The 17,657-nt window shown below is 42.2% G+C and overlaps 1 protein-coding gene across 8 annotated transcripts in view; it reads left to right on the forward strand.

The window, feature by feature from the left end:
* The first annotated feature begins 1,311 nt into the window (after positions 1-1,311).
* LOC308412589 (ADAMTS-like protein 2) overlaps positions 1,312-17,657 on the forward strand; it is a 64,785-nt gene continuing 48,439 nt past the window's right edge. For 4 of the 8 annotated variants that reach the window (XM_080907061.1, XM_080907060.1, XM_080907062.1 and 1 more), the window contains exons 1-3: positions 1,313-1,502; positions 7,228-7,311; positions 12,821-12,924. In XM_080907061.1, the coding sequence (XP_080763187.1) occupies positions 1,410-1,502; positions 7,228-7,311; positions 12,821-12,924 (281 nt within the window). In that variant the 5' untranslated portion in view covers positions 1,313-1,409. Of the gene's footprint in view, positions 1,503-7,227; positions 7,312-12,820; positions 12,925-17,657 lie in introns of all 8 variants that reach the window. The other 4 variants (XM_080907064.1, XM_080907066.1, XM_080907067.1 and 1 more) reach the window with 3 other exon arrangements.

Below are 17,657 nucleotides of genomic sequence, written 5' to 3' on the forward strand. Positions count from 1 at the left end.
TTCTGTTTCTCCTTGCACAAGGAAGCAGGAAGGTCCTGCTGATGAGGTAAGGACCTTTGGCTACGTTCACACTGCAGGTCTTAATGCTCAATTCCAATTGTTTGATCAAATCCAATTTTTTTGTCTGCTTGTTCACACGACAAATAAAAAGTGACAGCAAACGCGCTCTAGTGTGAACCTTCAAAGCGGCCGCATGTGCAAAAGAAGGCATCACACAGAACGCGCTCTGTTTGGACCCAGAGCAAACAGTATTGTTTGACTGACGGACATTACATTTGGCCTAATAATGATCCTGATTGCTGTCTTAGAGGAGCGGTGCTTCAAAGGATAGCTGCAGATTTCTGTCAGAATCTGCAGATTATACAGTACAAATAAAATGTTCACGTTTCTCCAACGTTGTCTTCCAAACAGTTTCACTAACATCTACACTGGATGGCCAGGAAGCGTTCACGATGTCTTATCGGGCGCTTCTCCGGCGGAGATAATTGGCGTTTTGTCTCGTGTCAGTGACATAAAAGACGGATTTAATGCGACAAGACCATCAAACAGCAGATGCTTTCTAGAACATCAGATATGTATCGGATTCGGTACCACATACGAAAGTGACCCAGGTTGGATTTGAAAATATCGGATTTGTGCCGTTCACACTGTCACACCATGATCGGATTTGATGCGTTTTCGCCTGCAGTGTGAACGTAGCCTTTGACTGCCCTGTTCAGCTCTCCTGGAGTAACTGGCTGTCTCCTGGATTTTCTCCTATGCTCTTGACTGTGATGAGAGACAAGCCTTGTGTCAGCGGCACATATTGATGCGCCATCCAGGCAGAGTTGGACTATTTTTGCAACCTCTGGAGGCTCACCTAATGCAGCCAGTAGCAACAATGACCATAACCAAATGGATAACTAGTGACAAAACAGTCAGAAAAGATGAGAAGGGAAAAACTGTCAATGGCCCCCCACACTCCTGTTTTGGGGGTTGTCACTGTAGTGCGCCTGTTAATTTCATTAACACCAAAGCAGCTGTAACTGAGAGAAGAGCTGTCAAAGAGAAAAGGTAATTATCTGCTTAATTTGCAGAAAACCCAGAATAGTGCATCCACGGTCCTCTGGATACATTGTTACACTGTATTATTCCAAACCAGATATCTGCATTTCCTCGCTTTTTAGGTTCCCTGTGCCACCCCGACTTATATTTCATGGAAACGCCCCTGCCTTCATGTCATGTAGCGGTCAAGAGTTGTGCTATCCGGGCAAGCAGATGAGTGTGCACATGCGTGCGTGCAAGTGAGAGCAGAAGGCGTAGCTACTTCAAAGGGGGGGTCGAAGTGGGGCACAAGGAGAGGAGCGAGGAGGGTCCGGAGGTAACGAGGAGGGAGGGGAAGTGTTGTAGGTCCCTGACATGAATGGACTATGTTCGCTAAAGGAATCGTAACTCTCCCGGTTTGCTCAATTCTCCTGCTTCATCTCCCGGTTTTCCCGCTAACGGACAGCTGGCCCGTTAAGGTAAATAACTCGGGTCGTCGCCGTTCACTTCATTCCGATCAATTCTGTGTCTGTTCAGACGTTATGAAGGGGGTCTTGGTAATTCACGGTTTTATCACCAGTTTTCGTATCAAGTTCGTAATTGATGCCATCCTCCGAGTCGGTTTATTAGTAACATGGCAATGCGCTCTCTGACGTCGAGCTTCCCCGTACAGGCGGATGGGAAGATAAGTCTTCCCCAGTCCGGGGAAGTCAGGGTTCCCCTCGACGTATCCGCGTTGGACTGTAAAGAGCCATAAAACTGCTCAACACTGTTCACATTAGACGGCAAACAGACAGCAGTGAAGTGACTTAAATGTTGCTTATGATCAAAGCAGATGTAACACTAGCTGTTGAAGCTCTCCCGCAATAACTGGTGTCATATACGTTCAAACATGCCCTGTATGATGTGTGCTTTATGTTTGAAGCCAAATGAAAAAGCGTCTTTTGTCTTCGGTGGTTCAGTGTTTGGGCTGTTCTGCCGCTTCCCCCATTCAGCTTTCCTGCTTGTTTATCACAGTGTGGCTAAAAACATCAGCTTCTTGAACTACTGTCTAATTCAAACAGATGGTTTGCTGCAAGAGTAGATCTCAAAATTTTATTTTTGTCTGAACTTTGTTCATTTACTAGGCTAACTACAGGTAACTAACGGAAACTTAATTAGAGCATTTTACAGTATGCAGTAGTTTCTCAGTAACAGCTGTGGTCCATACAGAGCATTTATTTTTTGAGTCAGATCCTCTGACTATAAATAAAAGATGGTCATAATAAGAAAATTACTCTTATTCACAAAAAGGGACTCAATGCTCTGTGGAATATGACCCCAAGCTGGACCCACAAACTCAACAGGAAAATGTTTACTAAAGGTCATAGATACAGAGGGCTGAAAGACATTTTCCCATGGACATCTATACAACCAGAGAGCGGTTTCTAAAGAGAATGTGAGTTTAAGACACGTGTGTGTTGGCTTCACTCTTCATGCCTAGAAGCTGCATATCCCTCTTTTATACTGTCTGGGCCATCCCATCGTCTCATATTTATTAAGTTTTAAACTTGGTCAGCAAGTTGCATCCGTAAACTGTATGGGTGCTAAGGAACACAATAATGGGATGCATGGGTTTCACTCAGTTAAACTACAGCATATATTTCTTGGATGAACCGTATCAGACAGCAATACATATCTGTAATATACAGTGGGTAAAATTAGTATTGAACACATCACCAATTTTTATACTTATAAAAGTGCTATTGACATTAAATTTTCAATAGATGTTGTCAACAACCCATCCAATCCCCACATGCTAAAAAGAAAAAAAAAATCAAACCATAGATGTCCATAAATGATGTGCAATGATGAGAAATGACAGAGGGAACCAGTATCGAACATGTTTACTGAAATGGATTCAATACGTCGTACAAAAGCGTTTGTTGGCTTCAATACGCCTGCTGTATGCAGAAACTAGTCACAGTGACAGGTGTGATTTTACCCGTGCTGCCACACAGTCCAGAAGGTTCCGGGTCATTCTAGCAGCTTTGGTTTGTCTCTCTGAAACTAACCGAGTTTGTTGGCTGTGTTTGGCATCACTGTCCCCTCGTTTCATCTTCATCATCCTGGTAGGTGGCAGCAGGTTTTTATCAAGACTCTCAGGACATTTTTCCACTCATCCTTTAATTATTTGAATCACAGTGCTGTATGCTGAAAAACAGCTCCCCATCATTTGGTGTTTTGGGGGTGCAGTGCCGTTCACCTCCAAACATGGGGTGTATTCTGGCATCCAGAGGTCAGTTTTGGTCTCATGTGACCAGACTCTACTCTCCCAGTTTTTCCCAGGCTTGTCTAAATGTTGTTCAGCAAACTTTAAATGTACCTCATTATGTTTGTGCTTCATTATACTTGCTGTCCCTGTGTGGAGACTGAAACACTGGGTGGATTGAGAGTTTACTGTTGGTCCCCAGATTGTGGAATGGGTTGTTCCTGTTAGATTGGCCCCAGCAGTTGCAGTTTTTAAATCATGTTTAACCTCCAAAGACCCAAACTCTTTCATGGCATGCATTTTTAATTTTTCTTTGCTATTTGGGTTGATTGGGACCTAAAGAATGTAAAAACAAAGAATTACCAATTCTTTTTTTTTTTTTTACCTAATTTTTGTTTTTGAGAAAAATGAGATCCACATATGAGGACATTTGTTTCAAATTTTGATAGCACAGTGGCAGTATAATTTCCTCGTGAGTGGATATCAGGCCCTTGTAGAGAAAAATTAAGTATTTTGGTCTAGCTGTCCCAAAATGTGATGCCCACATATGTGGACGCCAGGTCATAGGAGGTTAAAAAAAAAGCCTTTGGATTTCAATGTGAGTACTACTGTTAGCGTCCAGGTAGTTTTAGTCAGTTTTTTCATCAATTTTAATCTTTTGTACCCTTTTTAAGACTTATGTTTATGTATTGTACATTTTGTGTTTTTATTTTTCTGTTTTGTATTTTTTGTCTTCTTTATTTGATATGTGTTTGTGTATTTTATTGTCGCCGTCTTCTAACTGGAAAGCACTTTGGGTAACTAAATTCCTTTAAAGTGCTGTATTTTAAAGTCAGTCACCAGAAGTCGTTAATAGCTTTACGTATCGGGCAATTAAGAACAAACTGAACAGGATCGTCAGAACTGCTGGAAAAATATTAATCAGCAACAAACTTCATTGGATAAACTGTATCATCAGGCTGTTTAAGGAAGGTCCGGTTTATTGTTGCTGACGGTGAACACCCTCTTTACTCTGACTTTGAGTTAATGCGCTCAGGACGATGATATAGGACGCCTGTCTAGAACAAAAAAGTTGTATAAGGCGTCATTGAGAATATATAGACTTGAATGATTGCCTATGTTGGATTCTCTCCAACAACCATAAACTGCAATATTTGGTCCATCTTTGTAAAGTTTTCCTGATTATATCTCCTCCACGTCACCTCCAACTCACGGGTTATCATCCAGTTCCAGGCTTCTTTACCCATTAAAAAAAAACTAAATCAAATTAATCTCCTTTTTCAAAACGTCCTTGTTTCCTGTCTTTCTAAATAGCAGCTGCTCACCTGTTAGGACACCTAAACTTTGCCCTGTGCAAAAATCCACAAGCTGCGCTTTTAACCATCTCTCCTTGACACAGTCACTCTGGACAGATCTTCTGAAACTGAACGGCAAGTCTGGTAACTTCTGCTCACCAACTGGAATGGAATCACTTTCTTTTATCATGTTCAGCTGTCCTACCCTGAGGATATTCAGCTCTACACACATGCTGCTCTTTCTGCCAGATTTGGGGATTATTATAAAATGCACCTAGTATTCAGTGCGGGTTTTTTATGGAGCCATGAATGGTCAAAAAGATCCATTCCCATCCACTGAGACAACCTTGCCACCGTAGACCAATTAACAAAGGCCAAAGAAATTCCCCTTCCATCATGAAGCTGTCAGCCACCAGTTCTTACTCAGAACAGATCCGTTATCATTCCACCGCTGTCTCCCTGTCTCGTCGTTCAGAGCCTCGGCCCTCATGCAGAGGCAGTCCCGATGCAAGTACCTAGATTTTTGGCCACAACATTCGAGATCTAAACCCCAGCATTGCAGAGCTCATGAGCCTTTTCCAAGAAGTTATTATCAACAGCCTTGCTCCTGGACTGAAATCAATTTTTATTAATTTCACTACCACTTTAAACTTCTTTAAACTTTAAACTTCTCTTCCCATCCATCTTCGACCTCATGCTGTCTACCTCTAACTTCGGATCTTTCTGTTATTTTCATGCTCCGTTACAGATATGCTCACTGCTACCTGGATTCATGTGCTGTTCAGAGTTTACCTCAACGACGACCAAATTCAGTTCAGATCTTTATCCCTGCATAAGTGACCTTCACCCAGTCTCCGAAGACTGCCTCGTCTTCTCTCTCAAACAAAGTAAAACCTCACCACACCTCACATTCAGACCCTCTGTTTATAACTGAGTCTGGCCACGTGGATACCAGATCCTTGTTTCTCTCACACTTCAAGATCTCTTACTGTCTGGAATATCTCCTAGTCTAATATTACTAATAACAGTATATTTAGGCCTAATACTTTGTTAATCAGATCATCATGATCTTTGGTGAATACAGTCTTAAGACGATGTTGACATTATATTGTGAAGCTTTTGAGTTTTCATGTAAGGGTGTGGTTGTAGCAGCATGCCAAACTTGGACCTTTCACCATATGACACATATATATTAGGGGTGCAACGATACACAAAATTCACGGTTCGGTTCGATACTTTGGTGTCACGGTTCGATATTTTTTCAATATAAAAAATGTTCATGCTTTTTTAATTAGTCATTTATTAAAATTATAAATATATATTTTAACTCAAAAGTACAGTTTTTAAATTTAATGTTGCTGAAACAACAAAATAATAAAATAAAAAAAAATCTATCGATCGAGAAATCGCTCATCTTTGGTAAATTGAGTTTATTACAGAGAAATGGCTCTTTCAAAATAAAAGCTCTACTAGACGCTTCTTCTGGGCTATATTCTCAGCAGCATATTAAACATATCAGGTCCCCATAAGGAGAATCCTGTGCTAACGGCTGTCTAAATGACTCGGGTAAAGTTTGCAGCATGCGTGCTTGTTGTTTTTGTCTGCTTCCACTTGTCTTTGCACTAGGATGATGTTGGAGTAAATGTGCAGTCATATTCGTTGTGTTCCCACTAGTGCTGTCATCGTTAATCTGAAATGACGTTAACGCCACAACACGGCAAATCTCCGTTAACGAGCCACCGCGGATCGCCCCGTGCGTGGGGCTGGACGGCCAACACGTTAACGAGCTAACTGCGCTAACACACTAGTTCCCACCCATGTAATTGAGCATTGCGTGGCACATGCGACACACTATTTTACTTTTGTCCATGACGCGCTTACCTTCAGGGTCATACGTCACATGAAAACCAAAATAGTTCCAAACGCCAATGAATGAGGGTGGGGGAGGTTCAGTTTGCCATGTTGCAAGGAGAGCTTAGCGTCTGTCTCGCTAGCTTGCCCTGCGCTCAGTGAATCTGCGTTCGACTACTCCGCCTAGGCTGCACTGTCGAGCGCAGATCCACTGAGCGCTCAACACAGACAGCATCGTCAGAAGGAAAGTTGATAAAATAAATTAAAAATGTTGTATTGTTCGATACATATGCGTACCGAACCGAAAGCACTGTATCGAACGGTTCAATATCAATACGAGTATCGTTGCACCCCTGATATTTATATATTTGTGTTCTGTATATTGTATATCGGCATTGTACCAGTCTGTCCCAAACTTTACCTGCTTGATGGGAGTCTGAGTATGGCGACATCATCCAGTCTACATGAAATTTTCATTTATAGTTTCATGCATGATATATATCAGCATTACATACGGGTAAGTATCTCTATCGCCCTCTAGTGGGCATAGATGGCAATCCTTACATAAACAACCCAACAGCCAATTATCATCTCAAGCTAAAGAAAACCGCATAAGCACACGATGCTGTTCACCTGCAGCACGCTCAACCGCAGTGCGCCTAGACGTGCAGCGGTGTGCGAGGGCTCTGTCATCACTGGTTGCAGGTTTAAATTTATATAAATTTTTTTCCTTTTATTTTTCTTTAAGCCGTCCTAATGTTCTCCATGTTTGTGTCTGTGCATGATTTGTCTGTCTGTGTCTGTTAGGACAGAAGTGAAGTAAGGGTGGGGCAGCATGACAGCCATCTACGATCACACGGAAGTCAAAATGGGAAACAGACAGGCAAAAAGGTGATCACTGTCTTTTGAGTTTCTTTGCATGCAGAACTGTTGTCATGTAGATTTCAGTCTGACTCTGAATTTTTGCAGGTGGGGGCATTTTTAACATGCTGGCGAGAAATATGGAGAGAAATGTGCCTCAAAAGGGTTACAGACGTGTACAGTGATTGGTGTGTACTCACAAGCATGTGCTTGCACCCACACATAAATACATAGCAATTTGAGCACATGTAAAACTGCTTCAGAATCAGAAAGGGTTTTATTGCCAAATGTTGAGCGGGTTTACAACATTAGGAAATTGCTGCGGTGCTTCAGTGCAAACATACTGTCATAAATTACGCTTAAATAGACATGAAAATAAAAATAAGAATAAGAGTTAAAACTGCTACGTAGAAAGATATATACATGATATATACATGAGTGCAGGTGGTGATCAGTGCAAACATGGAATGATGCAGTGAACACAGCGTAGGGTCATGTGTTAGTGGTGGGAACAGTCATACGGTTATTGTTCATGAGTCCAACAGCAGAGGGGAAGAAACTGTTCTTATGGCGAGAGGTTCTGGTGCGAATGGACCGGAGCCTCCTGCCTGAGGGGAGCAGGTCAAACAGACTGTGTCCAGGGTGAGAAGGGTCAGCTGAGATCCAAGCTGCACGCCCCAGTGTCCTGGAGGTGTACAGGTCCTGCAGAGATGGGAGTCTGCAGCCAATCACCTTCTCAGCAGAGCGCACAACACGCTGCAGTCTCTGTTTGTCCCTGATAGTGGCTCCAGCGTACCACACGGTGATGGAGGAGGTGAGGATGGACTCGATGGTGGGCTCCCACTTCAGGTCCTGGGTGATGGTGGTACCCAGGAAGCGGAATGAGTCCACAGAGGTGATGGGGGTGTCAGTCAGGATGATGGGGGGGAGTGGGGCTGTGTGCTTCCTGAAGTCCACAATAATCTCCACTGTCTTCTGGGCATTCAGCACCAGGTTGTTGTGGCTGCACTAGGACACCAGATGTTCAACCTCCCTACTGTAGGCAGACTCATCCAAACCTGAATAAAAAAACTGGCCGTTTACACACAATTAAGTTCAGCTTATGGAGTCGGATCATTTTCTTTTTCTGTGGATACAACTATCTAAAAGTTTGAATAACAACTCCGTCTCACTCACTTACAAAACCTTAAATATGATGTGAGTCTTCAAAACTTACACACAAACCACTGCACACGTTTGTAAGTACCATTACCATTATCAAGATACCATTAAGGTAAATCTATGTTTGCCACAAGTTCCTGAAAATGTCACGGTGTAAGTCCTGTTAAGAAGTGAAGTGTTTTTGAAGCGCTTTTACTTTGAAACAGAAGTGTGGAGTTTGTATAATATACAATTACAAAGTTTAACAGAACAGGATTTGATCAGACGTTGTAAAAATACTGATGGATTATTATCATTATTACATAAAGAGACCAGATGATTGAAACAGGAGTGTTCCTATTATTGTTTATGCTCAAGTTTTAGTTGCTAATGTCAAACCAGTACATCCCAGCAGCTTGTAAGGTGGAATATTTTACCAGTTATTAGTAAAATATTTCACCTTATTCTTGACTCAATACAACAGGAGCACCAAATCAACCCATGAACACCTTAAATGTCAGCTCTCTGTTGATTGCTTTAGTCTATTCAGTTCACTGATTGCTGGGTTTTAGTGTCTCTACTGGAACTGCAGAAAAAGGCAAAAAGTGACACAGTTAATGTTTTTGGTTTCTCTTCATGCCATGGAGGAATGCAACTATCTGGTTACTACTTCACAAATTGTGTGAGGAGATAAAGAATTGGACTGGATGACTGTTCTGAGATGTGGACTGGTCTGTTGTGCTGAACAAAGGGCCAGGCCTGAAGAAGTTTACCAGTTCCTCTACGGTATACTTAACTGGAAGATCTCCTCTCATCTATGACCACAACCTCTGGATAGTTACACAAAGAATAAGATTTGGATACAAGCAAATACCTGTTAAGGTATGGCTTTATTTCTGTGCCTCTATTCTGAGCGCACATCATAACATTTTGGAAACACAAATGTTGCATTTTGAAGAGAAAATGATTTTGAGTGAAGAGAATTCATTGCTGCATGCAAGAAATGTATTTCACTGTTTGCTATTATCCACACACACACACACACACACACACACACACACACACACACACACACACACACACACACACACACACACACACACACACACACACACACACACACACACAATAACAGCCACTCTCACTCAGATCTCTGCTCTGTGTGCTCACAGACATCTGCAGACCTGCTCTCAGTGTGTCGCTCTCAACATCTCTGCTCCATGCACGCTCAACTCTCTGCACACCATTATAAGTGTGCCACAAAACCAACCAATCACAGACTTGGATGCAAAAATTTTGATTGGCTGTTACAGTCTCCAATCAGCTTGCTAGCTACTGCATTCTGGAAACATGGTCCAGAGTGTAGAAAAATCCAGTGGAGTGGTTTGGTTTAAATTAGGTTAAAACCAACAATGGTATTTAAAAAAAAAATAAAAATTTTAAATAGAATAATTCAACATACTAACTGAAAATGGATTTAACTACATTTTGGAGCGTGTTTTGTGGCACACTTATAATGGTGTAGAGAGTTGAGCGTGCACAGAGCAGAGATCTGAGCGAGAGGGGCTGTTATTGTGTGAGTATGGATAATAGCAAATACTGAAATACATTTCTTGCAGGCAGCAATCAATTTTCTTCGCTGAAAATAATTTTCTTCTCAAAATCCAACATGTGCACTTGCAAAAAATTTGTATTTGCGCTCAGAATAGAGGCACAAAAATAACTTGAGCTGTTCTGGAGGCGCTAACAGTACAGTCACTACACAGTAGAGCAGGGCGATATGACCAAAAATATTTATCACGATATACATTTGAAAATTTGCAATAACGATATAACTGACGACATAATTGACACTAGAGCAGGGGTCGGCAACCTGCGGCTCTTTAGTCCTTATACTGCGGCTCCGCATGGTTTGGGAAAATAAATTACAAGTATTTAGCTGAAGTGTATTTTATTTATGTTAGTTCTTTTTAAACTTGTAGTTCTAAATTGGAAGATTATTTTGATATTGAAGTATAAAAATAAAATTATATTTTATTATTGTTCGTCGCTCAAAATAAGCGTCACACTGGCAGAAGCCGGTGTACCCGCCGAAACGCCGTGCATTTATCGAGACTTTCAACCCCAGGTAGGCCAGTTATGGATCTTCTGATCCACATTATGTCAGCAGCTCCACCGTGAACTATGTTAAAAACAAACACGCTCACGCCTCACAGATGACAGCTTACAGTCCTGCGTGAAGATGAAAGTGACTCGTACGCCCCGATCTGCAGACGCTGTGCGCAGAGGTTCAGGAGCAGAAGTCCCGTTGTAAACATATCACGGCAGACCTGACGATGTTTGCATGAACACGCTTTACAGCTTCTCTTTATTGACCACTTTTCACACACGGTTGCTGTACGCATACAGTCGGCGCTGCAGACCACGCCCCGCAACACACATTTACCATGTAAAATAAATATAAGTAAATAAATAAATATTTATGCAGAATTTTGCAAATATTTATTTTTCATTTTTTTCAGCAGCATAGTGCTTTTTTCCAATTATTTTTTAAAAGTCAGGTCAAGGCTCCAAAAGTTCAAAGGCGATATGAGGGGGGCTCACAACAGTTTTTGTTTGCTGGATCATTTTAGTTCAGCTTTCCTTTTCTTATATTTCTTTAAGAGTTCAAAATGTGTTCATTACATAAATAAAATGTAATTTTCTCTGTAGCACTTCGTGGATTTCATAAGCAACACACTTTAGTTGTTCACACAAAGCATAAAGGTAAAAAAACAATATATACAGTGTTATCTTCATTTTAGATGTCACAAAGTATTTGCGGCTCCCAGTGTTTTCTTTTGCGAGGAAACTGGGTCCAAACGGCTCTTTGGGTGATAAAGGTTGCTGACCCCTGCACTAGACAAAATACTTTACAACTCCACAACTTTATTAGTGCAATAAAAACCATCAATGTATTTCCACTTAAACAAGCAGCTGTTTTTTATCTGCATTAAAGTTATATAAAAATGTAACAGTGCAAATGCAAATTCCTCGCTGACAGTTTAACCAAAAGGCATTTCCAGTGGAAACTGGCCGACACATCCTCAGCATAACCATGTATAATATCCACAACACTTAAAAAGAGGTTATACACACACAGTACGGTAATATTATGTTGAAGCACAGTACGTATCACTCCGCGAGGCTCCGCCTACGATAGCCGTAATGCTCCGACACTCCATCAAGCGGTGCGGCTTCGTAGCTCAGCAAAGTCGTACTGAAACATCTGACAGATTTTCGAGCGCCGTGCACATAAAATCGTTTCGAGGTCAGTAAACACAACCAGAGTTCATACATAAGGCACACGGGATTATAAGGGGCTCTGTCGACTTTCAGAAAAATCAAAGGATTGATTTTAAGTGCGCCATATTTTCCAAACAACACGGTAATAACGACGGCCCGCTAGCATGCGCTACCAAAAATAGTGCTTTGTTGTGTATCTGACGGACAAAAGCTAAACCAGTTCCACACCAGTGAAGCTGCAGCATTTTTACAAACCAGTTCAGGTTCATCTGTTTCATTCAACGATCCACTTTCACTCTTCTCATTCTGCGTCGCCTCCATGTGCGTATGAAAACAAAGGTACTGCGCATGCGCGTTTTACCCATATTCTATCGCCATATTTCATTTTCTTATTGTTGCTCAACATTATACCGGTATTACCGTGAACGGTATGATATGGCCCAGCCCTACTACACAGCTCCTTAACAAGGTGTTTCTTGTTGGAGATCCTCAGGACTCAGTGTCTGAGGAGACCGGTGGACGGAGTAGGCATCTCAGCTTGGGCTGCTGTCCTCTTCAGCCTGAACTCCAAAAAAGTGGTAGACAACTGATGACATTGAAATTGTTACTTTTCTATAATACTTGGATACAAAAACATCTCAAGTAAGTCTGAAGTAAGTGCTTGCAGACATTTCCAGCTCCTGCAAAATATTTTCAGCATAAATAATTTACTATAAGAGGCAAAACACATTTAAATCTGAATTTGTACATTTCTGTAAACAATAATTTGGTTTAAATCAATTCTTTTGTCTTCAATAACTCATTGTTCATATTGCGATAGACCTAATGAACAGCTTGCATTGGCCTGACTAGTGTAATATTACACTTTACACAGTCGTGTTTCAGCGATTAGTGAGAAGTTTAAAAAGGTGACCTTTAATTGTCAACGTTTGGTTGGTCAGTAGGTCCACAGACCACTGTTTGGTGCCCACTTCTGTGAATGCTAAGGACGACATCTGCGTTCTTCGTAACAGTGGTGTCAACAATAACGGTCATTATTTTAATGTTTGATGGCTACAGGCTGACCTTAATGACCCACTTCACATTACTCACTGGCCTGTATATTTTCTCCCAGGAGGAGGTGTTTCAGTGGTGGGGGGAGTGGTCTACGTGGTCCTCCTGTTCCAGGAGCTGTGGAGGAGGAGTGAGGAGCCAGGAGAGACACTGTCTCATGCAGAGGTAACTGAGTGACTTTCAGATGATATTCCACCTTCTGAATATTTTGGTTTCCAATACATGTGGAGTCTCAGCCTACAGATGTAACTGTAACCCATACGCACAAACACCAAACATTGTTCTGAAGAATAAAACAGATCAGCTGTGCCGTGGCTATCGATTTGTTTAGTAATTGCAGTGTTTCTGCACCATATTAAAATCATATTAAAAGAAAACATTTACATTTTAGTACAGTCATTTCAAATACAGTAAAGTACACATACAACCTAAATTAAGGCATAAAAAGCATCTCTGTCCTTTGAAAGGCTGCCAGTATCTCCTGGATGAGACCGGTTTACATTTATTTATGTCAGATAATTAAACGAAGTGTGATTCCACAGCTGTTCCCACACAAACAGCAGCACGAGCAAGAGTCGCCCACCGACTCCAGACTTCCTGTTTTATTGTGATAGTCCTCGTCTTGTGTGTCTCATGTTAACTCGTCCCTACTGACGTGTCCCAGCTGTCTCTACTCACTTGTCTTCTTCCTCCAAAATAAAAGTCTGTCTTTGATTTATCCTTCATTTGTCTGTGAGTCTGCACTACATTCATCACACGGATAGCAATTTTTTTTTCACCTGTCCCGTTTGGTTCTTTTAATAATAATAATAATGGATTGCATTTTAATAGCGCTTTTCGAGACCCTCAAAGCGCTTTACAATACCACTATTCATTCACTCTCACATTCACACACTGGTGGAGGCAGCTACAGTTGTACCCACAGCTGTCCTGGGACAGACTGACAGAAGCGAGGCTGCCATCAGAATTATTGTCTAAAGGCAAAGAAAGATCCCAACGGATTTACTTTACCAAATGGACCATCCCGGCCTTGCCGTATTGGTCTATTTGATTCACCTTTGCTTTTATTGTTTATTTTAATTTATTTTCACTTGCTACACACGGGACAGACTTGACTGGGGGAAAGAAAGAGGGAAAGAAAAACAGTGGGGAAGAGGGACGGTGATAAAAGGCAAAAAACAAAAACCAACAAAACAAACAGACAAAAAATCCATCTATCAATCACCTGGATCACCTGTTGAGAAAGAAAAAAGAGAAAACCAGCAAAAAAAGAGAGCAATATAATAAACAACATGATCGCAATAATCTATGTGAATATAACAGTAAATACTAAATATTAAACATTATTGTGCAGCACATAAGATCAACAGAACACAGTGTGCTTTGAGGTAGGAGCCAAAAAGAGTGTAGTTTGTGTGTGTGATCACCCGTGTGTACACCTGTGAGCATGGACGCGCTTGTTTTTAAAAGGTTCCTTCATGTAATGATCTGTTAGAGGGTGTGGGGGGGCCACAGCCCCGTCCTCCAGGGCATGAAGCAGGTATGGAGGAGATCCAGGCTCCAGACATCCAGAGGCCCCCAGAACACAAGAGACCATGGAAGACCAACAGAGGGGCAGCCGCGCCACTGTCCCAGAAAGAGCTGAGGAGAGTCCCAGATGAGGGCTCACTCAGCAGCCGCGGAGCAGAAGCCAGGGGGAGTTGCAGTGACGTGCCCGTGAGCTCCGCCGGCAGCCAGCTGTGCCTGAGTGACCGAGCCCCAGGCCGAGAGGCCGAGGGCACCCCACCCCTGAAGGGGCCCAGCAAGCCCCAGGCTCCAGGCCCCGATAAGCAGCCACCAAGGAGTGAGCCGGTGGGTACCTGAATGCCATCCCCAGACACAAAGACCCACCAATGCACCGATGTCTGAGGGCGTCTGCCACTGTCAGGGGAAGTGGTGGTGGGTGGAGATAGGCCTCCAAACCTTGGAGGGCCTGAGATGTCCCCAGAAAGGTGGTGTCTGACACCCAACCTGACATATAGACACAGACATACAGGCACACACAGATACAAACATCCATTCCCACCCTCATGCTCTCATATGCACTCACTCCACACTCAACCAACGTGGAGACAGACATAAAGAGACGCTGTACACACGATCACACTCCCCAAGCGTACTCTACAAACCGGGTCTAGGTACCCTTGCCCCTGGAGGGGGGAACTGCACCCAGACCCAGGTGGTGTTACCCTTTTCCCTGCGGTGGGGGGAGGCAGACCGCCCCGACTCCGCAGCAGCAGGGAGGCCCCACACTCCAGACCGCAGTCGGACGGCCAACTCCTCCTAGCCCCCCCCACCCCAACATGCAACACAGAACAGGGGTGTGTGAAGACTCCAAACCTCCCTCCACCCGCTCATATGTAGTGTTGATGCATGTGTGTTCTAAGGTGCATTTAAAACCCAGGAGGGCATGGAGCTACCTGCCAGAGAGCAGCAGGTAAGCGCATAGCCCCTCCTGATAGCCCTCAATGTCTACGTGTATTTAAAATTGAGAGGTGGGCAACAGCGCCAGGGGTGAGGTTGTACACCCTGACGGTCTTCTCGATGCCGTGTAGCGTGCCCACTGTTGGGGCTGTGTTTCCACAAGCCCCGCTGGTTCACAAACTTATTCTCGTTAACGACAAAAACAAGGCGAACATCTTTTACTTGCTAGCAAGGGAGGCCCCAGCTGGTGTCTCAGAAAGCACTCTGAATCCTACCGCGTGGGGGCCCTACCCCCACACCAATCACAACAGCGAAGGTGGGACCAAACTATGACCCCCCACCCCCACTAGGTGATGGAGCTGATCATAGGAGCCCAGAGCAATTGATCTGATGTGGTGGCAGAGGCTGTATCAAGACTAAATATAATCTATTAGATAATTTCTATATTGGTTAGAATTAACCTCCTAGGACCTGCGTCCACATATGTGGACATCACATTTTGGGTTATTTAGACTAAAATACTCAATTTTGTTCTACAAGGGCCTGATATCCACTTAGGAGGACATTATACTGCCACTGTTCTATCAAAATTTTAAACAAATATCCTCATATGTGGCTCTCATTTTTCTTAGAAACAAAAATAAGGTTAAAAAAAATCTGGTAATTCTTTGTTTTTACATTCATCAGGTCCCAATGTGACCAAATATCAAAGAGAAATTAAAAATGCATGTCGTGGAAGAGTTCGAGTCTTTTCGAGTATTTTTCCAGTTCATGAGGACAGTTTTCTTGGCTATGCATAGGGCAGTGAAAACCATATGGGCTATATTCTTTTCTGTAGTGACATTATCTAAGCTGCCCAACAAACACACTAAGGGGGAAGTTGGAATGTTACATTTCAGACACTTCGATAAGTCTTCACATATCTCGCGCCAAAACTTCTGAACTGGTGGACAGAACCAAAGAGCGTGGATATAATTGTCCGGTGAATTGGTTTGGCAGTGTGAGCAGTTGTTGGTAGACGTAAAGCCCATCTTGAACATCCGATGACCTGTATAGTGCACTCTATGTAATATTTTGTATTGAATTAATTGAAGACTGGGATTTCTAATTAGATTAAAGGTTTTTAAGCAAATCTGAGACCAGAAGTTTAGGTCTAAGTTAACTGATAAATCCGCTTCCCATTTTGCAATAGGAAGTGATATTGATTCATCTGTTTTAGAAAGCATTCTGTATATTTTGGATAGTAATTTGGGGGTTTTAAGAGTAAGAAATTGAACCACACTTGGTGGTGTTTGTAGTTCAACTTGACCCGGTTTAAATTTCTTTTTTACTATGGATTTAATTTGTTGATATTCTAAAAATCTTTTCTTGTTGATCCCATATTGTGTAACTAGTCCGTCAAATGAAATAAATTCTGTTCCTTCTAGTATATGTTCTAAATATTTGATTCCTTTACCACTCCAATCTGAAAAGTTTATCATATTATTGTTTTGTAATATGTCAGGGTTGTTCCAGATAGGTGTACGTTTGCATGGGATTAATGAAGACGCCGTCAATTTTAGAAACTCCCACCATGCTGTCAGAGAAGAGCTGATGTTGATGCTTTTGAAGCATTCATGTCGTTGGATGTTTGAGCTGATAAATGGTAGGTCTGAGATCTCTAGATTATTGCAAAGTGCTTGTTCTACATCTAGCCAAGGTTCATCTAAGAGGGTATGTTTTAGCCATCCTGAGATAAACTGAAGCCTGTTGGCTAAGAAGTAGTGCTGAAAGTTAGGCAGTTCTAGTCCTCCTTTATCCTTGGTCTTTTGTAGTGTTTTTAAGCTTATACGTGGGGGTTTATTTTTCCAAAGGAATTTGGACATACATGAATCTAGAGATCTGAACCAATCTTGTGGCGGTTTAGTTGGGATCATTGAGAATAAATAATTTATTTTTGGTAAGACCATCATTTTTATAGCGGCAACCCTTCCCATGAGTGATATGGGTAGACATTTCCATCTAGCCAGATCATCTTCTACCTTCTTTAAAAGTGGGATATGGTTTAATTTAGTTAGATCTGCAAGCTTGGGAGAAACATAAACCTAAATATTTTATATTTCCCGATTGCAGTGGTGTAGAAGAGGAATTATGGAGGGAGCAATTAATCGGCAGGACTGTAGATTTTGACCAGTTAATTGAGTAATCTGATATTCTTGCAAGAGAGTTTATCAATTCAATCACCCCAGAGATATTGGTTTGTGAATTTTGGAGAAAGAGTAACACATCATCCGCATAAAGACTGATTTTATGTTCCACGTTCTTGCATTTTATGCCCTTAATTACTGAATTCTGTCTAATTGCTGCTGCTAGTGGTTCAATAAAAATTGCAAACAGTGAAGGGAAGAGTGGGCATCCCTGCCTGATGCCCCTCAAGAGACAGAAGCTGGAGGATG

The sequence above is a fragment of the Rhamphochromis sp. 'chilingali' genome, assembly GCF_963969265.1.
Source record: "Rhamphochromis sp. 'chilingali' genome assembly, chromosome: 16".
Lineage (NCBI taxonomy): Eukaryota > Metazoa > Chordata > Actinopteri > Cichliformes > Cichlidae > Rhamphochromis > Rhamphochromis sp. 'chilingali'.